This window comes from Mixophyes fleayi, chromosome 4 (genome assembly GCF_038048845.1).
Source record: "Mixophyes fleayi isolate aMixFle1 chromosome 4, aMixFle1.hap1, whole genome shotgun sequence".
NCBI classification, from domain to species: domain Eukaryota; kingdom Metazoa; phylum Chordata; class Amphibia; order Anura; family Limnodynastidae; genus Mixophyes; species Mixophyes fleayi.
The window spans coordinates 265,799,565-265,826,873 of record NC_134405.1 but is presented as its reverse complement, the minus strand read 5'-3'; the positions used below and the strand labels follow the sequence as shown (position 1 = coordinate 265,826,873).

At 46.8% G+C, this 27,309-nt stretch overlaps 1 protein-coding gene across 7 annotated transcripts in view; it reads right to left on the bottom strand.

The window, feature by feature from the left end:
* P4HA2 (prolyl 4-hydroxylase subunit alpha 2) overlaps nucleotides 1–27,309 on the bottom strand; it is a 317,788-nt gene that overhangs the window by 141,966 nt on the left and 148,513 nt on the right. For 5 of the 7 annotated variants that reach the window (XM_075209734.1, XM_075209735.1, XM_075209730.1 and 2 more), the window contains one exon: nucleotides 14,264–14,329. In XM_075209734.1, coding sequence (XP_075065835.1) covers nucleotides 14,264–14,329 — 66 coding nt within the window. Of the gene's footprint in view, nucleotides 1–14,263; nucleotides 14,330–14,393; nucleotides 14,454–27,309 lie in introns of all 7 variants that reach the window. The other 2 variants (XM_075209736.1, XM_075209732.1) reach the window with 2 other exon arrangements.

The window sequence follows — 27,309 nt, the reverse complement described above, 5'->3', positions numbered from 1 at the left end:
TGGAACCAGGCAGGCCATTCTCTTCGGACGTCTCTCATTAACAAGGTGATTCTACCCACAGAACTTCCGCTCACCCGATGGTAATGGTTTTGGTTTTGAGCATCGTTCTCTGTAAACTCTAAAGACTGTTGTGTGTAAAAATCCCAAGAGATCTGCAGTTTCTAAGGTACTGAAGCAATCCATATGGCACCAAAAATCATTCCACAGTAAAAGCCACTTAGATCACATTTGTTCTCTATTCTGGTGTTTGGTCTGCAATTTTAGCAAATTTTTGCAATTTCTGACCATGTCTGCATGCTTTTATGCATGGAGTTTCTTCCACAGGAATGGCTCATTAGATATTTGCATTAACTAGCAGGTTTACAGATAAACCTAGTGGACAGTGAATGTGTGTATGTATATATATCTATCATCATCATTATATAGCGCCAGCAGATTCCGTAGCACTTTAAATTTGTGAACAAAGAGAGAGAGGTAGAAAGGGCCCTGCTTGCAAGCTTACAATCTATGGGACCATGGGAGTTTGATATACAAGGTTAAGTGCTCCATCATATTGCATATTGGTTCAGCTAGAATGCAGTGATAAACATTATTTAGTGGGCTGTATAATCAGTCACACAACAATGTTGGTCAGAGGTTTTTCATCTTGTGTTAGCTGTGCAGAAGGTGGTTATATTGTAACCTAGGGAGATTAAAAGTGTAGTTGATGTTAGGAACCCCTCTAGCCGGTACAGCACAACCCGGAGTCTGCTCTGCCAGTCAGGTGTTCACTGGAGCCCCTAGTGGTGGGGACAGACTTGGCCGCAGACTAGCAGAGGGTTGTGAAGTGCGTACCGACTAGGGAGGACCCAGGAAAGCGGAGTGAGGTCCAGGCAAGGGTCGAGGGCCGGCAGCAGACAGGGAATCCAAAGAACAAGCCGAGGTCAAGGGTCACGAGCAAACAGGAAAGCCGATAATCACGCCAAAGGTCGGGGTCACAGGAAACACAGGCAAAGTCCAAATCCAGGCAAGGGATCATACACAGGTAATTCGATCTCAACATCCACAGGACAAAACTGGGAACACAGCAGTTCAGCAAACTGGCGAAGGAAGCTATAACCGGCAGTGAGGCTACAGACCTCACTGCCCTAAATACTGGTGGCCACCAATCAAAGCCCAGATCTGTAAAGGCCCACAGGAGGTAGTAATCATTGAGCCAAGCCCCCTTCATCAATCAGCCAACAGGCTGCCCATTGCGCGCATGCGCCCGGCTTCCAGCACAGCCGGGACGCAGCGCTACAGAAGAACGTCCGGCCGTTGGCAGGAAGCGGAGATGACGTCCCGGTCGTCAAGGTGACGGCCGGGACGCCAGGGGGAGCCAGAAGCGAGCAGCAGTGGCTGTGAGTACCACCGCGGCTCGTGACAGTACCCTCCCCCTTGAGGAGGGGTTAAGGAACCCCAACACCCAGGTTTCCTAGGAAATTTTTTGAAGAATTCCTTCAAATGTTGGGAAGCATGGAGCCGTCTTCGCGGAATCCAGGACCGCTCTTCTAAACCGCGATTCCTCCATTGAACTAGGAAGTACACCTGTCCCTGCACTCTCTTAGAATCGAGGATCTTATGAATAATGTATTTGTCCGTGCTCCGTACCGGCGAACTAGAAGACTGGGATTGATTTGGATATAACACAGGCTTAAGCAGAGAGCAATGGAATGTGTTAGGGATCCTCAAGGAACCAGGGATTTTCAACCTGAAGGCTACTGAATTAATCTTTTTGATGAGAAAAGGACCGATGAATTTAGGCCCCAGTTTTTTGCAAGGCTGTCTGAGCCTAATATTGCGTGTAGACTGCCACACTTTCTGGCCCACTTTGAGGGAGCAGGTGGTACGGTGGCGGTCCGAATTTTGTTTGCAAAAAATGAGGCTTGTCTCAATGATAACTGCACTTTTTTCCAGATGACTTTGAGATCCCTGGCAGTGGAGCAAATCTCCGGAATAGTAGCGGACTTGAGCGAGTACAAGGAATTAGATCTGGGGTGAAAACCAAAATTGCAGTAAAATGGAGAGGTTTTGGTAGATGAGTGACAAATTATTATAAGCAAATTCTGCCCAGGGTAACAAGGAGGACTAATTATCATGAAATTCCGAAGTGTAACATCGTAAGAATTATTCTAAGGACTGGTTAAACCTTTCAGTTTGCCCATTTGACTGAGGGTGGTATGCAGGCGAGAGGCTAATCTTGATCCCAAAAAGGGTACAAAAAGATTTCCAGAACTGTGCTATGAATTGGAAACCACGATCGGAAACGATGTCAGTAGGAAGTCCATGGAGCCGGAATATATGCTGGATGAACAAAATGGCCAGATCTCGAGCACCAGGGAGCCTGTGTAGTGGTATGAAGTGTGACATCTTGCTGAAGCGGTCAATTACCACCCAGATGGTGTTGTGTCCTGCAGAGAGTGGCAGATCGACTATAAAGTCCATAGACAAGTGTGTCCAGGGTTTTGCAGGAATGGGCAATGGAAGCAACTGGCCTACAGGACGACTCCTGGGGACCTTACTCCTGGCACAACCCTCACAAGAGAGGACATAACTCTTGACATCAGCAGACAAAGATGGCCACCAGACAGTACGGGAGAGGATCTCCAAAGTCTTCTGTATTCCAGGATGTCCAGCAGTCTTACTATCATGTGCTTCTGCAAGCACCGCCTTCCTTAAATGAACTGAAACGAATAAACATCCCTCCGGAGTATTGTCAGGAGCTCTCCGGAGTATTGTCAGGAGCTAAAGTGCTGCTCAGGTCTTGGGTTAGCCCAGCATGGATCATGGAAGAGGGAACGATAGGCTCAGGACTAGTAACTGGACCATGATGTGCCAAGAAGCTTCTGGACAGAGCATCTGCTCGGACATTTTTATAACCTGGACGATAGGTAATCACAAAATTGAAGCGAGTGAAAAACGACTAGCGGGCCTGTCTGGGATTCAGATGTTTGGCCGATTGTATGTATTGTAAATTTTTATGGTCCGTGATAACACGAGATTTAATGTATTGCACCCTCCAGCCAATGTCGCCACTCCTCAAAGGCCCATTTAATTGCCAGTAGTTCCCTATTGCCCACATCGTAGTTGGCTTTGGCTGAAGAGAACTTACGCGAGAATTAGGCACATGGGTGCAGACGGTGAGTATGAGAGTCCTTCTGAGACAATATAGCACCAGCACCGACATCAGAGGCATCGACCTCAAGAACAAATGTTTTTTTAGGATCTGGGTGTCTAAGGACCTGAGCGGATACAAAGGCCTTTTTCAAGCTTTCAAATGCAGCTATTGTTTGAGGCGACCAATTCGTGGAATCCATTCCTTTGCGGGTCAGGGTGACAATAGGAGCCACAATATCAGCAAAGCCACAAATGAATCTTCTATAATAATTAGCGAAGCCCAGGAACCTCTGCACCGCTTTGAAATTATTTGGTTGCACCCAATCCAGGACAGCTTGGACCTTGGCTGGATCCATGGAGAACCCTTCCGAAGAAATTACGTAACCTAGGAAGGATGCCTTCTGCACCTCAAACTCGCACTTTTCTAATTTGGCGTAAAGGTGGTGTTCTCGCAATTTCTGTAGGACCTGTTTGACATGACCCCGATGTATAGTTAATGACTTGGAATAGATGAGAATGTCGTCTAAATAGACGACCACGAAACAATCAAAGAACTCCCGTAGCACTTTATTAATCAGATCTTGAAACACAGCAGGTGCATTACTGTGGCTAAACGGCATGTCCAGATACTCGTAGTGGCCGGACTGTGTATTGAATGCCATCTTCCATTCATCTCCCTCTCTGATGTGGATGAGGTTGTATGCTCCACGGAGATCGATTTTGGTGAAGACGGTCTCACCTCTTAACTGATCGAATAGCACTGAGATGAGAGGGAGAGGATAGGTGTTCTTGACTGTAATTTGATTAAGGCCCCGGTAGTCAATGCAGGGCCGCAGTCCACCATCTTTTTTTGACACAAAGAAGCATCCGGCACCTACAGGAGATTTAGACAGCCTGATGAACCCCTTCTCAAGATTCTCCTCAATATAAGCTTGCACGGCCTTGGTCTCGGGACCAGAGAGAGAATAGCAGCGCCCCTTAGGTAACTTGGAACCAGCTCGATGGCACAGTCAAAATCGCGATGAGGCAGTAGGGAGTCAGCAGCTTGTTTAGAGAACACATCCAGGAACTCATGGTATTGAGAAGGAAGCTACTCAGGAACTGATTGCAGGATCTGGAGTGGCAAGGTCAATCAGGACTGTGAACAATAAGAGCTCCACTGAATAATCTCTCCTTTCACCCAATCCACAACAGGGTTATGACGAGAAAGCCACGGATGACCCAGAATCAGCGGAATTGAAGGTTAGTCGATAAGGAGGAGGGTTATGGACTCTGAATGGAGAGCTCCTATGTTCAGTTGTAGAGATGGAGTCTCCCAAACAATTTTGCCTCCATGCAAAGGACTTCCATCTAGGCCACAAACTGTAACTGCAGAACGAAGCTTGACCATAGGAATCCCGGCAGAACGGGCAAATCCGATGTTGAGGAAGTTGCCTGCAGCTCCACTATCAATGAAGGCCGACAGGGCCACGGAACTGGCACAGAAAGTGACTTGTGCAGGAATCAGGAAAGCATTCTTTTGGGAAACAATTTGCAACCCTAAGTGGACCTTTCCCAGACATGCTCCTTTTTCAGGTTTGTAACGGCCGGGCAGGAAGCGGAGATGACGTCCCGGCGTGACGGCCTGGATGCCAGGGGGAGCCAGAAGCGTGCCACGGCGGTACTCTCGTCACAATTGAGGAATATTATAAGCTTGTCTGAAGAGGTGGGTTTTTTAGAACACGCTTAAAGGTTTGAAGACTACAGGAAAGTCTTATTGTGCGAGGGAGGAAATTCCACAAATGGGTACAGCACGAAAAAAAGTCCTGTAAGCGGGAATGGGAGGAAGTGATGACAGTGAAAGACGCAGATCTTGTGCAGAACAAAGGTGCCGAGTTGGGAAAAAATTTGCGACAAGTGGGGAGATTGATTTTGGTGGACTTTTGTTGATGGCCTTGTATGTCAGTAGAAGAATTTTATATTGGATTTGTTAAAATACAGACAACGAATGTAGAGACTGACAAAGTGGTTCAGCAGAGAAAGGATGTTTTGCAAGGATAATCAATCTGGCCACTGCATCCAAAATAGATTGTAGGGATTTGAGTCTGATTTTGGGAAGACCAGTAAGGAGGGAATTGCGATGCGGGAGATGAGTGCATGAATTAAAGTTTTTGCAGTGTCCTGTGTCAGATATGTACGTTTTTTGGAAATGTTTTAAGATGTATGCTGCATGATGTAAATATAGAGTTGATGTGGGGAACAAAGGATAGTTGCGAGTCAAGGATTACACCTAAGCAGCAAGCTTGCATTATCAACAGAAATAGAAATGTCAGGCAAGACACTTTTGTTGGTGGGTGGGAATATTATTAATTCTGTTTTTAAGAAATTTAGTCCGAGTTGGCGAGATGACATCCATGATGAAATGGCAGTAAGACAGTCAGTAACGCGACACACAGATGGTGAGAGATCAGGAGAGGATAGATAAAATTTGGGCATCATCTGCATAGAGATGATACTGAAATCCAAAGGAGCATATTCATTTTCCAAGAGAAGCGGTGTAGATAGATAATAGCAGAGGACCTAGGACTGAGCCTTGTGGTAGGTCCAACTGATAAAGCAAGCAAAGCGGTGGTGGATCCAGACAAATTACGAAAAGAAAGAGAAAAGAGCGATTACCTAGGTAGGATGAGAACCAGGATAGGACAAAGTCTTGAAGATCTAGGGATTGTACCGTTTGTATTAGGAAAGAGTGGTCAACAGTATCAAATGCAGCAGAGAGATCCAGGAGAATTAGAAGAGAGTAATGGTCTTTAGTTTAGCTGTGAACAAATTATTAACAACCTTGGTCAGGGCAGTCTCTGTGAAGTGTTGAGAGCAAAATCCTGACTGAAGAGGATCCAATAGGCTGTTTGCAGAAAGAAAGCATGTGATCAATATAGATACATACAATAGACAATGTTTTTATATATATATATATATATATATATATATATATATATATATATGTATATATGTATATATATATATATATATATAGACTTAGATTCAAGTTGAATTTTTTATGAAATTTTCAGCACTCTGTTCAATGTTAAAAACCTGAAAATGAGCATTTTTCATGTATGTTGTTTTTTTAAAGCACTTTAGAAATTCCCTATGCTGGCTCGAATTCTTTCTAAACTACAGTACAGCTGTGAAATGGAGACTATAGGCATAGGCATGCCATACTCCACTTCTGCTTTTGCTCCTATAATGAAGTGGTTCAAGTAGCAAGTATATGTTACAGAGGGAGCTGGTGCAAATAGAGGTCATCTTCCTCCTCTCCCACCCACTCGCTCATGGCTTTAACTGATTATCCCCAGGGGGATCAGTGGTGTGCCCCCCCCCACAGCATCTTTTGGACGTTCTATGTTTCCATGATGTGCATTTTTTTGTTGTGTTGTGTCTTTTCTATTTTCAGAATGTGTAGATTTATATTTCTTGTAGTACTCACTGAGAAACCACCCAACCACCCAACTTCTGCGAGGGGGTTCCCCCCCATATCCCCCCTTGTTGATTCCCCTCTTTTTTTTGTACCCCAAATATTTTGCAAAAACTTCAAAACAAATTATTGATGAAAAGAAAAAGCACTTTATTTTTTTTTATAATCAACCATTGTCTAAAATAACATACCTTTACCTCTCAACTGTCCCGATTCCATCAGAATAGTCCAGATTTTAGGGGACTATCTTGATTAGCCAAGAGCTTGTCCCAGCATGAGGAACAGCTGGGATGTATTTCCACTCTTCACTTTACATACATACTGTGCGAACCAGTTAGTGTTGCACTCTTTATGTAAGGGAGTATGGGAGGGAGATTTAGGTGGCTGGCAGGAAGTGCAAGCTATGCCTTCTATGGTGCTGGCCATGCCCACGCCCACACACATATGGCCACACCTCAAGTGGGACGGCACTTCTCACAACAGGTTCTTTATAATTTTCAGCCCCAGGCCCATGTGGCCCTTATTCTGACCCTAATAGTCCCCCTGATTTAAAGGAGCAAGCTACGCTGTTTGACATGGCATATGAGTGGAGCTTTATGCTGTGCCACACTATCCCAGGCCAGACCCCTTCATATACATCTTCTCCTAGCTTGTGAGATACAGGACCTATATAAAAGATACTGCTCCAGGAGAGAATGGTGAAGCATTAAGCTGGACTAAAGCAATTAGTATAGAAAGTGCCCAACTTTACAGGCTCGCCAACATGTCTACAGGGGGAAGAAGATGGACATTTAATATAGGCATAGTGTCCCAGAGGACATGTTGTCATTAGGTAGGATATTTATTTTGGCCAAACCAGAGTTCTTTTGGTCATTACCTCATTTCCATTATTCTAATTATATTTCCCCCTTGTAGCACAATACTTATTTACCAAGAAATAAGTATTGGATATATATTACAATTGCACTGAGTCACACTTTTAAAGCAGTTCAGCTTAGCAAGGTCTCATTATTTAATATCAAAGAGTTTGTGGAGAACATTTTGTTTTGTGACAGGATGGACCGCCTATGCCACCGTCTGTTGTTGCTGGTAACTGGATGGGCTTACTTTGCCACTGTCCCCTTTCGTTATTCCGAATACTCCCCTTTTGCCACAGTAGGGGGAGCCTGCTGCCACCACTGGACTCCTTTATGGCACCAAAAAACCATGTTCCTTCTGGTAACTGTCACTGCTAGTTTACTCCTGTGCTGGTACACTTGGGCTGGTACCCCTGACTGCTTACTATGGAGCAGGGTGCTGTGGATGGATCGCCGCTGGCCTATCACACTGGCTAGAGCTGCTGGGTAGCGGCAGAGCAGTGGTACTGGAGAGCTGGGTCCAAACCTCAGGATGGATTAGATTTAGGGTATAATCTGTAGGTCACAGGATTACAAGAATATTGAAGAAGTCGTCAAGCAGGGTCTTGAAGCAAAGAGTGATGTTTATTTCCCTCAAGGACAGTTCCACTGATTAAAAGGTATCCGTGGTTAGGTCAGATGAAACATTAGAATGATTTTCAATACAATGGCACACACCCCTGGTTTTCACCAGGAACCCCCATAAGGAGGTATGGACTTCGCTGCAAGGGACGTGCAGGTCGCGGCCCTCAGTATCAGTCAGCTGGCGAGGTAACAATTGAGGCAGCGGTGGCAGCCCACCAGTATGCAGGATGGAAGAGTAGTCAACAAGCCGGGTCACAACCAGATGAACGGATATAGCCAAATCAGAAGCAGGAGAATGGTCAGGAAGCCGGGTCAATACCAAATATCAGTCTAAGCCAGAATCAGGAACCAAAGGAGAAGTCAGGACCAAGCAGGGTCAGAATCCAAGTAACAGCAACACAGGAACAAATGCTGGAGCAAGGCTGAAGACCAAATACTCTGGCACTAGATATGTGTCAGAGGCTGCTTTATATACCCTAAGGTGCCTCCTGATAGGGTTAGGTAGATTTTGGTGGTAACACATGCTGGCTGCAGACAGGTGAGCAGAGATAGCGTCCTGCTGCTAGGCAACAGGACGTGGTTGCTTGGAAGGTGCAGGCGTCTCCTGCCCCAAGTGTCAGTGCGGAGACAGCGCCTGACAATACTCTCCCCTTTCTTCTTTTTCAGGGCTTGCAAGGTCACCTCTCTCTCCCTCTTGAATTTGGCCAATAAGCGAGGGGCATCTAGCTCTTGTACATCGATCCAAGATCTCTCCTCGGGGCCATAACCCTTCCAGTCAACAAGATATTGGTGGCGACCCCTGGAGATCCGGAAATCCAGAATCTGATCTCATATTCCTCCCCATGATCAGTCTTTACTGGGACCGGTGGTGGGGTTCTTTTGACAAATCTGTTGAGAACAAGGGGTTTAAGTAGAGCAATATGAAGCACATTGTGAATCTTGAGTGATGGAGGAAGGAGTTTGAATGTCACGGGATTTATAACTTGAGTGATTTGAAAAGGTCCGATATAACAGGGTGCGAGCTTCATGGTGGGAACTCGCAGTCTTAAATTCCTTGTGGATAACCACACTTTGTCCCCAACTCGAAGTCTGGGAACTGGTCTACGGTGACGATCTGCGCTAGCTTTGTAGCGTCGGGAGGATTGCAATAATTTGGACTTCGCCTGAGACCATATATATGAGACCGGAAGCGCTGAACCAGGTTGGGAAAGTTCAGGAAGGAGAGGGTGAAACCCATAGGTAATAAAAAATGGAGATGAACCAGTAGATACATGCACCTGGTTATTATGAGCAAATTCTGCCCAGCACAAGAAACGGCTCCATTCAGCCTGATTACCCGAAGAGTAGGTCCTGAGAAATTGTTCCAAGCCTTGGTTGACCCTCTCCGTTTGGCCGTTGGTTTGAGGGTGGTACCCTGAGGAAAACTTTAGATTGACCCCCAAATCTTTGCAGAATGATCTCCAGAACTTGGACACGAACTGTACTCCTCTATCCGAGATAATATCCTGGGGACAGCCGTGAAGACGGAAAATCTCCTTGATGAAGAGGTTAGCAAGGATAGAAGCCGAAGGAAGTCCATTAAGAGGTATGAAATGTGCCAACTTGGAAAATCTATCCACTACCACCCAGATAGTATTGAATCCATGGCTAGCTGGTCAATCGGTGATGAAATCCATAGAAATACTAGTCCATGGTCTCTCTGGAATAGGAAGTGGTACCAAGGGTCCTGCAGGAGACTGCCTAGGTGTCTTGTGTCTGGCACAGATTCCACAAGCGGCAACATAGGCCTTAACGTCCGCCCGGATAGAGGGCCACCAATAATGCCTAGAAATCAACGAGAAGGTCTTCTTGACACCCGCATGCCCGACAAACAGAGAATCATGGGCCCACTTGAGAGCCTTAAGCCGAAGCCTGGAAGTGAGAAAGGAGCGACCCGGAGGAGGAACCTTGGTTGAGGTTCTAGTGAGGGCCACAATGGTAGTAGGGTCCAAGATGGTTCTGGGGGTGGGGGCAGGTTGTAGATCTCTATCATCAAATGACCGGGAGAGAGCATCTGCCCTGATATTCTTAACCCCAGGTCGAAAGGTCAAAATGAGATTAAAACGGGCAAAAAACAAGGACCAGCGGGCCTGACGTGGGTTCAGACACTGAGCTGTTTGCAAGTATGTTAAGTTCTTGTGGTCCGTGTAGACAGTAACAGGATGCTCAGCCCCCTCAAGCAAATGTCTCCACTCCTTTAGGGCTGTTTTGATGGCCAATAATTCTTTATCCCTGATACCGTAGTTTAATTCACTGGGGGAAAATCTTCTGGAGCAGAAACCACAGGGATGAAACTTTCCATCAGAATCTTTCTGTGAAAGAATGGCTCCTATGCCAATGGAGGATGCATCAACTTCAACAAAGAACGGCCGAGACAAGTCAGGTCGTAGCAAAATAGGGGCAGAGGAGAATGCCCTCTTTAATGACTGAAAGGCACTGATGGTTTCGGCAGACCATGATTTTGCTGCTCCCTTGACGGTGAGAGCAGTAATGGGAGAAATGAGAGTCGAGAAGTCCTGGATAAAGTGCCGATAATAATTGGCGAAGCCAATAAAACGTTGGATAGCCTTTAGACCCAGTGGTTGTGGCCAATTGAGAATGGCAGCCACTTTCCCAGGATCCATGGAAAGACCAGCACCGGACACAATATATCTCAGGAAGTGGACCTGAGATGCTTCAAAGACACACTTCTCCAGCTTGCAGTAAAGGCGGTTGGAACGTAGTCGAGAGAGAACCTCCTTGACGTGACTTTGATGGGATTCTAAGTCCCTGGAGAATATAAGCATGTCGTCCTGATAGACAACGACTGAGAGATAGAGTAGGTCTCGGAAGATGTCATTAATGAACTCCTGGAAGACCGCTGGGGCATTGCAAAGGCCAAAAGGCATCCCCAGGTATTCATAGTGGCCATCCCGAGTGTTAAAAGCAGTCTTCCATTCATCGCCCTCACGAATCCTAATCAAATTATAGGCGCCCCTGAGGTCTAGTTTGGTAAAAATCGTGGCACCTTTGATCCGATCGAATAACTCAGAAACCAGGGGTGTGGGGTACCTGTTCTTTACGGTAATGGCATTGAGCAGTCTGTAGTCGATGCATGGTCTTAGAGAACCATCCTTCTTCTTTACAAAAAAAAATCCTGCACCGGCAGGTGAGGAAGATTTTCTAATAAATCCTCGTTCGAGGTTTTCAGATACATACTCGGTCATGGCTCGAGTCTCAGGAAGGGAAAGAGAGTACGTTCTACCACAAGGAATCTCCTCTCCAGGAATAAGTTCAATGGAACAATCACAAGGACGGTGGGGTGGAAGCGTCTCAGCGGCAGTTTTACTGAAGACATCCACGAAGGCAGAGTATTCAGATGGCAACCCAAGACTGGGTGTGAGAGCATGACACCTAATAGGCAGGGTCTTGAGGCATCGATCAGTGCAGAGCGGACCCCAGGAAGTAACTTGAGCACGTTGCAAATCAAATTGGGGAGAAATGAGATCCATTCAAAATGGAGGAGACCAACTTGCAGATGGAACGTCCGGGTGGCCTGAGAGATAGATCCATTGGCCACTCTGTTACCATCCACTGCTGTCAGAACCAAGGGTTGCAATAATGATTCCGGGGGTAGATGAAGGTTAGCTGCTAAGGATGCAGAAATAAAGTTTCCAGCTGCCCCCGAATCCACGAAGGCCTGAAGGGAGACCGGACCCTGGGAAGCATGGATGATGATGGGCATCAAAAAGTCAGTTTCGTCTGGAGAATTGGGGGAAGATGTACTCAGCCCTAGACCGGCCTTCCCGGCACCGACTAGGATCTGGCGTTTCCCGGTCTCTTGAGACACTGTGATAGAATGTGAGAGGGGTCAGCGCAGTAGAGGCATAGATGGTTTTTAACCCTTCATTCCCGTTCTTCCACAGTTAGGCGAGAACGCCCGATCTTCATGGGCTCCTCAGGCAGAATTGGTGGGTTCTGAAAAGTGGGAGCCAAGCATGGACTAGTCCGGCGAGATTGTTCACGTTCCTGATTACGCTCCAGAAACCGGATATCAACCTTGATGCATAAGGAGATCAGATCATCTAGGGTAGCTGGTAAATCCCTGGAGACCAACTCTTCCTTGATCCGATCTGTCAGCCCCTGCCAGAAGGTAGCTACAAGGGCCTCATTATTCTAGTTTAGTTCTGAGGCGAGAGTCCTGAACTGAACCGCGTACTGACCCACGGAAAAGATTCCCTGACGTAGCTTTAGATTGCTGGAGGCTGCAGAAGCAACTCGACCAGGCTCATCAAATACTTTTTTGAAGGTTTGTATGAAGGAAGACGAATTTTGTAACAGGGGGTCATTATGCTCCCAGAGAGGAGAGGCCCAGGCAAGCGCTTGATCCGTGAGTAGCGAAATAATATATGCCACCATGGCTCGTTCTGAAGAAAAATTTCCTGGCGATAGTTCGAACTGGATAGCACATTGGTTGAGAAACCCTCTGCACTTTCTCGGATCCCCACCGAATTTGTCGGGAGGTGGGATGCGAATCCCTCCAGTAGGATTAGGTGCAGCTGAAGCAGGAGAGCCGACCGCGGGGGGGTACGGGAGCAACAGATACTCCGGACGGAGTCAGGGTTCTCTGGAAGGTATCCATGCGTGTAGCCAATCCCTGAAGGCACTGCAGGAGCTGAGTCTGGTTAACCTCTTGTTGATCAACTCGGCGAGTCAGGTGCTGCAGGAGGTCACCAGCGCCTTCGGCATTTGACATGGCCATAGTATACTGTCAGAATTACTCTGTGGAATTGATGATACCTGCCAGCAGTTGGCGCTACTGAGTACTGAGGTGCGGAGTCTAACACACCCCTGGTTTTCACCAGGAACCCCCGCAAGGAGGTATGGACTTCGCTCCAAGGGACGCGCAGGTCGCGGCCCTCAGTATCAGTCAGCTGGCGAGGTAACAATTGAGGCAGCGGTGACAGCCCACCAGGATGCAGGATGGAAGAGCAGTCAACAAGCTGGGTCACAACCAGAGGAACGGATATAGCCAAATCAGAAGCAGGAGAATGGTCAGGAAGCCGGGTCAATACCAAATATCAGTCTAAGCCAGAATCAGGAACCGAAGGAAAAGTCAGGAACAAGCAGGGTCAGAATCCAAGTAACAGCAACACAGGAACAAATCCTGGAGCAAGGCTGAAGACCAAATACTCTGGCACTAGACATGTGTCAGAGGCTGCTTTATATACCCTAAGGTGCCTCCTGATAGGGTTAGGGAGATTTTGGTGGTAACACATGCTGGCTGCAGACAGGTGAGCAGAGATAGCGTCCTGCTGCTAGGCAACAGGACGTGGTTGCTTGGAAGGTGCAGGCGTCCGTCTCCTGCCCCAAGTGTCAGTGCGGAGACGGCGCCTGACACATGCATTGCAAAGCTAACAATATTTACACTGATCTGTGAAATTCTAAAAAAGCTGTGATGTCTTCCTTCTTTGTTTTAGACGCAGGAAATCTAGTAGTAAGTCTTAATAAAACCTTCCTGTGTCTTCAAGTGGACCCTAACACATGAAAAGAATACATATTCCCACAGAAAGTCAGAAACCCCAAACAAGCCATTTCCCCACATCACAATACACAAAAGACTTCTATCTACAAAGGCTTATTGTTTTAGATATATACCTCCAGAAATAATGCATTTCCTCTAGCAAGGTTAAACAAGAAACACATTTCTTCCCCTGGTCTCAGAAATAAAGATTTCATATATCAAAATATACACAAGATCAAAAATAAGTGCATTGGCAATTATCTAAATAAGCGCCCTGCGCTATTTCTTTTAAGTAAATTTATACCATAAGTTACTTGTAAGTGATCCAGTCACACATTTGTCACTTTAAAATAACTGTGGGGAGGGGTGTCATGGGGACGACCAAATTACATTAAGGCAGCTTCTTAATGGCCCTCCTGCTCACTCCCCAAAACCGTGCCCCTACTGGCTGAGTTGTATGCTATTGATATAATTAAAGAATCTGTCTTGGTGATGGTACACCTGCATATTATTGCTGCAAATCTATTTCATGGAATCATAAAGATGGGCAGTCATGCCAAATGTTTTGGCAATCATTGTGCTAAACTCTGCTGTATTCTAGTTTTCTGAAGTACAACAGTTCAGCTTTACCGGAGCCGTCATACTTACGTAGTTCAAAAAGGTTGCCACGCGATTGCCAGTCCCTAAACGCTTGAATACATCAGGTTCCTCTTTCTATAAAATTAAACATTAAAATGAAAAGCAGACCAGAAGGGGTCACAGATACCAAAGTACTTACATAGTTAAGATATGTTGCAAGCCTATTTCCATCCGTTTTGAGATTGGGGTCAAAGGGACGCTGCAACAGTAATAATAACTTTAACCCAAATTCAGAACATCAAAAGTCATAACTTGTTATTGAATAATAAACACAAAATACAATTGTACTTTGCATAAAAGTCCAGCCATGCACAAAAAAATAAATAAAATCCTTGCACAGTGAAGGCAGTTCATACCAAATTGATGAGATTACACCTCTTAAACAAATTGAACAGGAGCAAAAATGCAGAGTAAAACAATGCAGGATTTTGAGGAAGAACAAGCCTTTTTGGTTAAAGCTGGAAACATTTTAATTTCCTTCTACATTTTTAAACACTAGTGTTGTTCTTAAGCTCTATCGACACCTGCAGCATCAAGCCAGAAAAGATGGGGAGCCGTTTGCCAATCTAGGCTCACAAGAAACAATGAAAATTTTTTGCTAACAATAATCATGTGGCTGTTAAAGCTTTAAGGAAGATGTGTAAACTCACTAAATGGCTGGATTTACAAAAGCAATTTTACTGCCCTGCCTTTGAGGCAATTACTATGCTAAACAGCCAGCTGCTGCCGCCCTACTGGACACCAATGAGAAGCACTGGGCTGGAGAGGTGTGCTACTGAGTGAGAGCTCCCTCATATGCAATTTGTATATGGAGTCACTTTCTATCCTCCTCTTGCAGGATACAAAGGGGTTGGAGTGCAATTTTTGGGGGCTTTGCGCAACAAAAGAGGGCCTGCCACTCAGCCGTATTTTGAGCTGGGCCAATACTGACAAGAATACAGCCTATAGGTTCACTTGTAACTAGTGCCATAGGGGCATATTTAAGAAGCACTGCAAAAAATGAAAAATTGTTTTCAATCCTTATCGCATTGATTTTTCATATTCATCAAAAAACCTACACAGGAACAGCAGTTCCGATAAACTGCTGTTCCTCTGAAAAAAAAAAAATTACTTACCACTGTCTCTTCATAACCCGATCGTGTCTGCCTTCTTCGCTCCTCCTTTGAATCCTTGAGCGCATGCCGGAAAGTTTGGTGTGACAGGATGGACCGCCTATGCCACCCTGTCTGTTGTTGCTGGAAAACGGCTGGGCTTACGTTGCCACCGTTCCCTTTCGTTATCCCAAATACGCCCTCTTGCCGCAGTAGAAGGGGCTTACACGAGCTGCCACCACTGGACTCCTTACCGGCATCCAGAACCGGGTTTCTTCTGGGTAAATGATGCTGCTAGCATCTCTCGTTGCTGGTGTACCTGGGCTGGTACCTCCGGACCTGTTACTATGGATCCGGGTTGTTGTGAATGGATCCACTCCCTGGGCTATCACATTGACTAGGGCTTCTGGGTAGCAGGCAGAGCGGTGGTACTGGAAACGCTTGGGTCCAAACCTCAGAGACAGCCGGAGAACGGATTAGATTTAGGATCTAATCTGTAGATCACAGGAATAAAGCAATATTGAAGATGCTTCCAAGCAGGTCGTTGAAGCAAGATGGTTTATTTGCTCACATTATTTTGAGGTACCAGTGATCAAGTCAGATGTTGAAATCAGAAGAACACATTACATGCTCACACAGCTCACCTTTTATACAGTTTGGACATAACTCCTAGCGTAAGTCATCCCCTTGGACCTAGCCGACGCCAACCCGTCTAGAATATTCCCTCAGATCTCAGGATGTAATCTAATTTTGCATCTAACACAATTTGACTTCCACATCAGCCCTTCAGATGTTCTGTCTTTATTGTTTAGAGTTCCTGTCTGTCTAACAGGACCTTCACACATCAAAAGATCTAATTAACATGGGAGCTTTCATCAGACCGTTCAGAATACATATTCACACAGAACAACATAAACCAAAAACAAGCTAGTTTCCCACATCACAATACACAAGAGGCTTTGTAAACACAGGTTCATTGTATCAGATATATACATCAAAAATAGTGATACCCTATAGCAAAGTTAAATAGAAAAACCCATTTTTCTACCCTGGAGATAATGATTTCCTGTCTCACAATATACACTATCAAAAATAAGTGTATGTGCAATTAAATAAGTAAGTGCCCTGCGCTAACTGCTTTAAATACATTTTTACCAAAAGCTATTTAATAGTGATCCAGTCATACCCCTCCCCCCCTTGTCGATGCGGCAACCAGGGTGCCAAGTCCAACAATTTGGCTCCCGCTGGAGTATCCTAGGGTTACCGGAGGTGATTCGGCTCTTCCTGACGAGACAGTCCATCCGCATTGCTGCGAACCTTTCCTTGCTTGTGAATTATGTCAAAGTCATAAATTTGAAGTGCAAGGCTCCAGCGCAACAACAGGCCATTTTCCCCTGAGGTGTGTTGTAGCTACTTTAAAGGATTATGATCAGTCACCACAGTAAAATGTCATCCATACAAATAAGGTTGTAGTTTTTTCACTGTCCACACAATGGCCAAACATTCCTTCTCAATTGTGGCATACCCCACCTCCCCTTTTAGCAGTTTTCTGCTCAAATAGGCCACCGGGTGCTCTTGCCCATCAGGCCCCACCTCACTAAGTACTGCTCCCAGTCCATACTGTGACACATCAGTTTGCACAATAAAGTCCTTGTCATAATTAGGCGCCAACAGTACTGGAGCACAAACTTCCTTTACTGACTGAAATGCCAGCTCTCAAGTGGGTTTCCAGTCAAGTACTTTGGGGAGTTTATTCTTAGTGAGATCTGTCAGGGGCTTCGCTACTGTATTAAAGTATGGGACAGAACGTCTGTAATCCCCTGCAGCCGTTAAGAATGCTAGTACATGTAACTGGGTCGTGGGCTGGGGCCAGTCTGGGATGGTCTCTTCCTTTAGCTGGTTCTGACCTAACTCTTCATCCCCCCACACGATCAACCAGGTACTGTACCTCTGACATCCCCATCTGGCACTTCTCTGCCCTAACAGTCAAAAATACCCACCCCATCTTCCCTAACATAAGCCCTATTTGCTCTAGATTATCTTCCCAAATCTTACTGAAATTAGAAAATGTCTTCTAGGTAACCCTGAACTCTGCCTAACTCATCTACAGAAGCATTAGTACAGTGCAAGGGGTAGGTGTCAGACATGGGCACAGGCAGGGGACCTACTATATCCACAGACACTTGCTGAAAAGGTTCCCCAATTATTGGTAACGACCTGAGGGGAGCTTGAACACTGGGGCGCCCAAGATGCTGACACACATCACAGGACTTACAGTAGGCCAGGACGTCATCAGACATTCCAGGCCAGAAAAAGTTCTGTGTTAGGCGCTTCAGTGTTCGGTCTCTGCCCTGGTGTCTCTCCATAGGGATTTCATAAGCAACTGCCATTAGTTGCACACAAAAGCCCCGTGGTACCACCAGTTGAACTTGTTCCCAGTCTGGTCTATCCCCATCTACCTTCCTAGCTACACGGTACAACAACCTTTTACACCAGGTCACACTCCCTACCTTCCTCGGTGCAAGGCTGCCGCCAGCCTTGCAAATCATGACTTCCCGTGAGGGATCAGAGAGCTGCGCTGCCCTGAACTCTTCCCTGTGGCCCTCACTATCGTCTAAGTCAGGATACCCTGCAGGGGGGTCTATGCTGGGGTGACTAGTGTCAGTCACAGTGGGGTCAGTCAATGGGGTGTCACTGTGGTCAGCTGTACTCACCGCTGGAGCTGGCATACTGCTAGGGACAGGAGCATTATTGGGCACCCCCACAAGATCAGGTTGGAGAGAGACAACATTCTCAGCGTTGCTAGGGGACGTTGTCTTTCCAGAGGCAAAGGGCTGGCTGTTTCCTGAAAAAATAGCATATGTGGTATTTTCCTCTGGGCTGGACTGTGCAGGTGTATTTCCTGAAGACTGTAGCTTAGCAGCATGGCTCTGGGTAAGAGTTCTGAAATGCAGTCACAATTCCACCCCCAACATCGCTACCCAAAATCACATCAGTTTGGAGGCCATCCATAACGGCAACATCTCGCAACTCCTGGCCATCTGACCAGTCCAGATACACCCTTGCTACAGGCACTTCTTTTTCCAGTCCATATGCCACAGTAACATTGGCAGTACAATCCTGCAATACTGCAGCAGGATAAATAAGATGGGGACTCAACAGTAATTGAGGCCCCTGAGTCTCCTTCACCCAGCAGGGGTCCCACTTGGACCGGCTGCAGGTTTCTAAACATGTTTTTGGGGGTCTTTTGGACACACAGGTGACTCTCTCCGCTAAGTCACCTTCAGACACGCCACGCTCCACTGGGCTGGCAGGGGTGGAAACAGTCTCTAGTGGCTCACCTTCACCAGTTAAGCAAGTTAGTCGGACCCCAGGACTCGGATTAGGGGCACGAGTCTCGGGTGCTGGGGTTGTGGGACAGTCCATCCTTAAAATGACCAATTTCCCCATAGTTGTAGCACTTCCTCTCCATCCTGGGCTCCGATGGTCTCTGATAATTCCCAGGGACAGGGTGGGGCAGTGGCTGGCAAGGAGTACCCAAAGGTTTAGGTACTTGCTTTTAGGGGTGAGAAGAAGGATGTCCCCCTGTTTGTACAGTCCTTTGGGGTGTGCTGTTAGCCTGGCATTTCTGCCAGTGTGGGCTCACTGCCACATACCGATCCGCTAGCTGTGCGGCTGCTTCCAGGGTCCCTGGCTTCCGGACCAGCACACATTCTTTCACCTCCGATGCGCACCGTCTGTGAAACTGCTCTTGGCACATCAAATCTATTACCTCATCCACGGTCTGATCACCTGCCCCGCGCACCCACTTTCTGGCTAACTCCTGCAGCAGGTTGGCAAACTCCTCATGAGTGGCGTGGAAGTCCTTTCTAAAGTCCCGGAACTTTAAACGATAGGTCTCTGGGGTAATAGTGTACCGTTTAAGGGTACCATGCTGTCGGTGCCATTCCCTCAGCGCCTCTCTCATATCCGCCTTGTTTGGGGAATGGCTGATGTCAATGCCCTTGGCACTGCACAGAGTCTCGAGATCCGCCCTGGACACGTTTGTGTAATCAGACATCCTGTGCATTCTCCTGGCTGCAGTAATTCCTCTCTTGAATAACTCAGCTCTCCTGATTGGTTCACGAAAAGCCGCCTGCAGTAATCCCACCGCTTGCCACCAGAAATCTGTGACAGGATGGACCGCCTATGCCACCCTGTCTGTTGTTGCTGGAAAACGGCTGGGCTTACTTTGCCACCGTTCCCTTTCGTTATCCCAAATACGCCCTCTTGCCGCAGTAGGAGAGGCTTGCACGAGCTGCCACTACTGAGCTCCTTATGGGCATCCAGAACCGGGTTTCTTCTGGGTAAATGACGCTGCTAGCGTATCTCGTTGCTGGTGTACCTGGGCTGGTACCTCCGTGCCTCTTACTATGGATCCGGGTTGCTGTGAATAGATCCACCCTGGCCTATCACATTGACCAGGGCTTCTAGGTAGCAGGCAGAGCGGTGGTACTGGAAACGCTTGGGTCCAAACCTCAGAGACAGCCGGAGAACGGATTAGATTTAGGGTCTAATCTGTAGATCACAGGAATACAGCAATATTGAAGATGTTTCCAAGCAGGTCTTTGAAGCAAGATGGTTTATTTGCTCACAATAGTTTGAGGTACCAGTGATCAAGTCAGATGTTGAAATCAGAAGAACACATTACATGCTCACACAGCTTACCTTTTATACAGTTCTGACATAACTCCTAGCAGAGGTAAGCCAGCCCCTTGGACCTAGCCGGCTCCAACCCTTCTGGAATTATTTCTTCAGATCTCAGGATGTAATCTAATTTTGCATCTAAGCATTGAACTTCCATTTCAACTTGATTTCCATCAGATCTCAGGATGTAATCTAGTTTTGCATCTAACACAATTTGACTTCCACATCCGCCCTTCAGATGTTCTGTCTCCATTGTTTAGAGTTCCTGTCTGTCTAACAGGACTTTCACACATCAAAAGAACTAATTAACATGGGGTCTTTCATCACACCGCTCAGAATACATATTCACACAGAACAACAAAAACCAAAAACAAGCTAGTTTCCCACATCACAATACACAAGAGGCTTTGTAAACACAGGTTCATTGTATCAGATATATACATCAGAAATAAGCATATCCTATAGCAAGGTTAAACAGAAAAAACAACTTTTCTACCCTGGTCTCAGAGATAACGATTTCCTATCTCACAATATACACAATATCAAAAATAAGTGCACATGCAATTACATAAATAAGTGCCCTGCGCTATTTGCTTTAAATAAATTTTTACCAAAAGTTATTTAATAGTGATCAAGTCACACTCTGGCATGCGCACAAAAGCAGCCTAGTGTATATTGAGGAGAAGAGAGCAACAAAGTTCTGAGCATGTGACAGGGAAGGATCACATGATCCCTTTACAGCTCTGCTCTTCGGAGCAGAGGCGGCAGCTGAGAAACTTTTAAATTATGAAAATGTACGCCAGCTTCAGCTAGTGTACATTAGCATGAAAAAAAAAATCCATTATCGGACAATGATGAATTGCGTTAAAAGGTACTCCCCATACACTGTTATGGTGACTGCTCTGTAAAATAAGAACAAATGCAAAGCAGCAGATATCGATGCACTGATGATGAATGGCATTTTAACCTTTACTCCCGAAAAAGTCTTCAGAGATTTAACAGGGGATTAGCGCTTGATAGATAGGCCCCTTAATGAGGATCCGTATTTGTCCCAAAGTTTGGGGACTAGTGCCTAAGGAATTGATCACGTACATTTTCCTGAATATTGGTTAAGCTCACAAAATGGCTGCCATCACTGTGCGTAGGTGACAGATCAAATTAAAAACCCACAGCCACAATTGAAAACCTACAAATGCAAGCAAGCTGTCATTGGCTATTGCCTATTTTTTTCAACACAAGCCCGACATCCACCATTTTCAGCAACCTAGGCTATTCTGCATGTTAAAATAGCACGAAGCAGTTAATGGCTGAATGGTTTATCGCCTACTTGACCAGACCAATTTTCATGTTTTGGTGAGTGCCTGTTAAATGGAATAACTTATAAGCTTATGTGGACTAGAAATAGGATTTTATTTGTGACTGCTTTATTTGGTAGCATACTTGAAAATCTTTTTATTTCATGGACATTATATGGATAGATAAACACATGCATTATTGGGAAATACATAAAAAAATCCCATTTCCGTGATTCTTCCCAAGGTATTTTTACTTACATAGTGAGATCCCAAAATGTAAATCAGCTAGCTCTCTTAGCTCTCTCTAAATGATCCTGTCACACAACACAGGTGGTTAAGGGGTAGTTGTATCACATGTGGTAATTGTTAGCAGTCGCGGCGGCTGCGGGCACCGCCGCGACTCTCACCTGGTTCCTGTAGGCGTCCCGGTCGTCGCTATGGCGACCGGAACGTCACTTCCTGCCTTTACCAAGGCAACGGTCGGACACTAACTACAGGGGCGCTGCGTCCCGGCAGCCGGGGACAGCCAGGCGCATGCGCAGAAACGCCCACAAGCCTGTGGGCTGATTTATGTGGTAGGTTTGAGCCTGCCCATGTGATTTCAGAGCTAGGCTCTGATTGGCTGCTACTGGTATTTAAGGCAGTGAGGTCTGCAGCCTCACTGCCGGTTATAGCGTTCTGTCCTCAGTTCTGCTGCCTGCTTGTTCTATCTGTTGGTTATTGCTACCTTGGATTGACTACCCGTGTTTTGACCTTTGCTTGTTCCTGGACCTTTGAACCCTCGCTTCTGACCCTGACCTTCTTGCCTGGACTCCGGATTGTGCTTCTTTGCCTGTGTGTCTGACCCTTCGCTTGTACCTGGATTTTGTACCTGTGCTAGTGACCTTTGACCTTGGATTCCTTCTTCACTACAGCCCGCCAATCTATTCCACTCCTGGGTGCTCCTTTAATCAGTATACGTTACTCGACCCTCGGTCGGCCCGCAGCCAAGTCTGTCCCCACCACTAGGGCTCCAGCAAACACCGGGCCTTCAGAGTAGTCCCGAGTTTCACTGTACTGGCTTGGGAGTTCCTAACATTATAACCGGCCAAGGAAGATTGGTATTATTCGGCCATGGACGACGACGAGTCAAACCTATCCCCGGCCCAGATTCTGGCAAATCAGATACAGGCGATTTTCCAAGTGGTGCAGAATTTATCCCAGTGCCTGGCAGTCAAAGAAGGGGCTTCCAGAGACTTGCAGCTCCAGCAAGTCCCCGCGGGTGACACACCGGAGCCTAAAATGAACTTGCCGGACCGATTCTCTGGAAGCAGGTCAGCCTTCCGTAATTTCAAAGAGAGCTGCAAGTTGTACTTCCGTCTGAAACCACGTTCCTCTGGTTCTGAGCAACAATGGGTAGGGATCATCATCTCTTTACTCCAGGGCGACCCTCAGTCTTGGGCCTTCTCTTTGCCTTCAACAAGCCCAGCCTTGCGGTCCGTGGATGCTTTTTTCCAGGCCCTGGGGTTATTGTACGATGACCCAGACAGGGTAGCCTCAGCTGAGTCTCATCTCCGAGACTCGAGGTAAGGACGTCGCTCCGCGGAGGAATATTGTGCGGAGTTCCGGCGATGGTCCACCGATAGTGCCTGGAACGATCCTGCACTGCGAAGTCAATTTCGCTTAGGACTTACCGAGCAGATTAAGGATTCCTTAGTCCAGTATCCAGTATCCGATTCACTGGAGGAGTTGATGCAACTCGTCATAAAAATTGATCGTCGGATTAGAGAAAGGAAAACTGAACGGGAGTCCTCTGTTCCTATGGATTTATTCTCTTGCTCCGGTACCACTTTGCCCGATTCCTCTGTACCCATGCAGTTGGGCGCTTACCGCTTGCCTCCGGAGGAACGCTCCAGAAGACGCTCACTAGGCCTGTGTATGTATTGTGGTCAACCAGGCCACTTAGTTCGTTCATGTCCCAACAAGCCGGGAAACTCCAAAGCCTAAGTGCAGGTGAAGAGGTGCGCTTGGGTCTTCAGATTACCTCTTCAGAAAATTCTTTATTATTCCCTGGACGTCTAACTTTCTGTGGGAAATCCATGGACCTGAAAGCCTTTCTTGATAGTGGTGCGGCCGGTAATTTCCTGGATATACATTTGGCTCAGACGCTTGATATTCCGCATATCAAGTTAGGATCAAGCATCACCACATGTGGTTTGGATGGTAACCCCTTGCCTGGGGGAAGGATTCTCGCTAGGACTCCAATGGTTCGGTTGTCTGTAGGAGCCCTCCATACGGAGGAACTCTCCTTCTATCTTATTACTTGTTCCTCTGCTCCTTTGATATTGGGGTATCCCTGGCTTCGCAGTCATAATCCCCTTATTGACTGAAAAAGTGGAGAGATTATTCGTTGGAGTTCCGAATGTTCCACGTCTTGCTTGACCCTGCCGCTTAGAATCCTACAGCCTAGTCCAGACTTGTTGCGGTACCTTACCCGGACTTCAGTGATGTGTTCTGCAAAAAGAAAGCTGATTCCCTTCCACCGCATCGAGAATATGACTGCGCAATTGATTTAGCCCCGGGTTCCAAGTTGCCCAAAGGGCGGTTATACTCTTTGTCCATTCCGGAGACTCAGGCCATGGAACTTTATGTAGAGGAAAACCTGAAGAAGGGATTCATTCTTCCTTCTAAATCTCCCGTAGGTGCAGGTTGTTTCTTCGTGTCAAAAAAAGATGGCAGTCTTAGACCTTGCATTGATTTCCGTGGACTGAATAACATCACAATCAAGAATATGTATCTGTTACCGCTGATTTCGGTTTTGTTTGATCAATTAAAATCAGCAACTATATTTTCAAAGATTGACCTCCGAGGGGCTTACAATCTTATTCCAATCAAGAAGGGGGATGAGTGGAAGACCGGTTTCAATACCCAGTCGGGACATTATGAATATCTCGTGATGCCATTCAGGTTATGCAACGCTCCGGCGGTCTTCCAGGACCTGATCAACGACGTTTTACGAGAATTCCTAGGTAAAACAGTAGTTGTGTATTTGGATGATATTTTAACCTACTCTGAGTCTTTACTTCAGCACCGTCAGCATGTTCGCCAAGTTCTATTGAAATTACGGGAACATCACCTATATGCAAAAAAGGAGAAATGCGAATTCGAGGTGGCCACAGTGTCGTTCCTGGGGTATATCATCTCCTCATCAGGATTCGCAATGGACCCTGCCAAAGTTCGGGCAATCCAGGATTGGGTCCTCCCTACTAATCTGAAGGCGATCCAGAGATTCCTCGGATTCGCCAATTATTACCGTAGGTTTATTGATTCTTTTTCCTCGTTAGTGGCTCCTATCACTGCCCTCACTCGAAAAGGAGCTAACCCAGCAAAGTGGTCTTCGGAGGCATTGGCGAGTTTCTCGGCACTCAAAGCTGCTTTCATTTCTGATCCAGTGCTGAGACATCCTGACCCGGAACTTCCGTTCATTGTGGAGGTGGACGCTTCAGATATCGGTGCTGATGCCATCCTTTCACAAAAAGACCCAAGGAGCAAAAAGTTACATCCCTGTGCATTTTTCTCTAGAAAGTTTCTATCTGCCGAATGTAATTATGATGTCGGCAATCGTGAATTGTTGGCCATTAAGTAGGCACTGGAGGAATGGCGACATTGGTTAAAGGGAGCTACTCATACCATTACCATCTTCACAGACCATAAAAACCTCCAATACATTCAGACCGCTAAAACCCTGAATCCCAGGCAGGCCCGCTGGGCTTTATTCTTCACCAGATTCAAGTTCATTATTACATTCCGTCCAGGTTCTAAAAATACTAAGGCCGATTCCTTGTCCCGAAGTTTTGTGGCCCATCATCCTCAGTCTCCTGACCCGTTGCCTATTGTTCCTGCAACTGCTGTTCATCTTGGACTCACCCAAGATCTAGGAGCAACTATCCGGCACTTCCAGAGAATCGCTCCAGTTCAGACACCGGTCAACAAATTATTTGTCCCAGTACATTTAAGGAGATCTGTTCTCATTGAAGGCCACAACAACCGCTCTGCTGGCCATCTGGGAATTCGTAGGACTATCGAGGTTCTTTCTCGTTGGCTGTGGTGCCCACCTTATCAGAAGATGTGGAGAATTATGTTCGGGCTTGTCCTGAGTGTGCTAAAAACAAAACTGATAGGAACCGTCCTTCTGGGCTATTGTTACCCTTGCCGGCGCCAAGCAGGCCTTGGACCCATCTATCAATGGATTTCATTGTCGACCTACCAGTATCCACAGGACATAACACCATCCTGGTAGTTGTGGATCGGTTCAGTAAGATGGCACATTTTATATCATTGCCCAAGTTACCGGATGCCAGGACCTTGGCCACCTTGTTTTTGGCACATATTTTTCGTCTCCATGGGACTCCTGAAGATATCGTATCAGATCGAGGATCCCAGTTTATTGCCCAGTTTTGGAAAACCTTTTGTAACTCCATCGGGATCTCTATCAGTCTGTCCTCGGCGTATCACCCCCAGTCGAATGGACAGACAGAGAGGACGAACCAGGCTCTGGAACAGTTTCTGCGCAACTATGTGTCTAAATTCCACGACAACTGGTCCTCTCTCTTGCCCTGGGCAGAATTCGCGTACAATAATTCTTGCCATTCCACTATTCATACATCCCGTTTTTCTGCAACTTCGGGTTTCACCCAAAATCCAACTCGTTCTCTACTACTGTTCCCTGCGGGGATTCCGGAACACCTGCTTTTACGGCCAGGCTGAGGTCCGTCTGGAAAAAGGTACACGCTGCACTAGGTCAAGCTTCCCGAAAATCCAAGGTCTTCGCTGACCGTCACCGTAGACCGTGTTCATTGAAAGTGGGGGATCGGGTTTGGTTATCCACACGGAACATCAGGTTGTGGCAACCTTGTAAGAAGCTGAGGCCCCGATACATTGGACCGTTTCCAATTAAGAAGAAAATTAATCCAGTGGCATTTAGGTTAAAACTACCAACCTCCTTAAAAATACCTGCGACTTTTCATTGTTCGCTTATGAAGAAAGTCGCTGCTCCCAGCAAGTCCCCGGCCTCTGATGGTGAATGGAGACCATGAATATGTTGTCAAAAGAATCCTTGACTCAAGAAAGGTCCAAGGCCAACTTCAGTTCCTCGTACATTGGAAGGGTTATGGCCCTGAGGAACGATCTTGGATACCACAGAGGCGTCTCCATGCTGAAAGGCTCATTAAAGAGTTTTTTAATAAGTTTCCCACGAAACCTGGATGTCGGGGTTCCTTGACCCCTCCTCAAGGGGGGGGGTACTGTTAGCAGTCGCGGCGGCTGCGGGCACCGCCGCGACTCTCACCTGGTTCCTGTAGTCGTCCCTGTCGTCGCTATGGCGTCCGGGACGTCACTTCCTGCCTTTACCCGACCGTTGCCAGGGCAACGGTCGGACACTAACTACAGGGGCGCTGCGTCCCGGCAGCCGGGGACAGCCGGGCGAATGCGCAGAAGCACCCACAAGCCTGTGGGCTGATTTATGTGGTAGGTTTGAGCCTGCCCATGTGATTTCAGAGCTAGGCTCTGATTGGCTGCTACTGGTATTTAAGGCAGTGAGGTTTGCAGCCTCACTGCCGGTTATAGCGTTCTGTCCTTAGTTCTGCTGCCTGCTTGTTCTATCTGTTGGTTATTGCTACCTTGGATTGACTACCCGTGTTTTGACCTTTGCTTGTTCCTGGACCTTTGAACCCTCGCTTCTGACCCTGACCTTCTTGCCTGGACTCCGGATTGTGCTTCTTTGCCTGTGTGTCTGACCCTTCGCTTGTACCTGGATTTTGTACCTGTGCTAGTGACCTTTGACCTTGGATTCCTTCTTCACTACAGCCCGCCAATCTATTCCACTCCTGGGTGCTCCTTTAAATCAGTATACGTTACTCGACCCTCGTTCGGCCCGCAGCCAAGTCTGTCCCCACCACTAGGGGCTCCAGCGAACACTGGGCCTTCAGAGTAGTCCCGAGTTTCA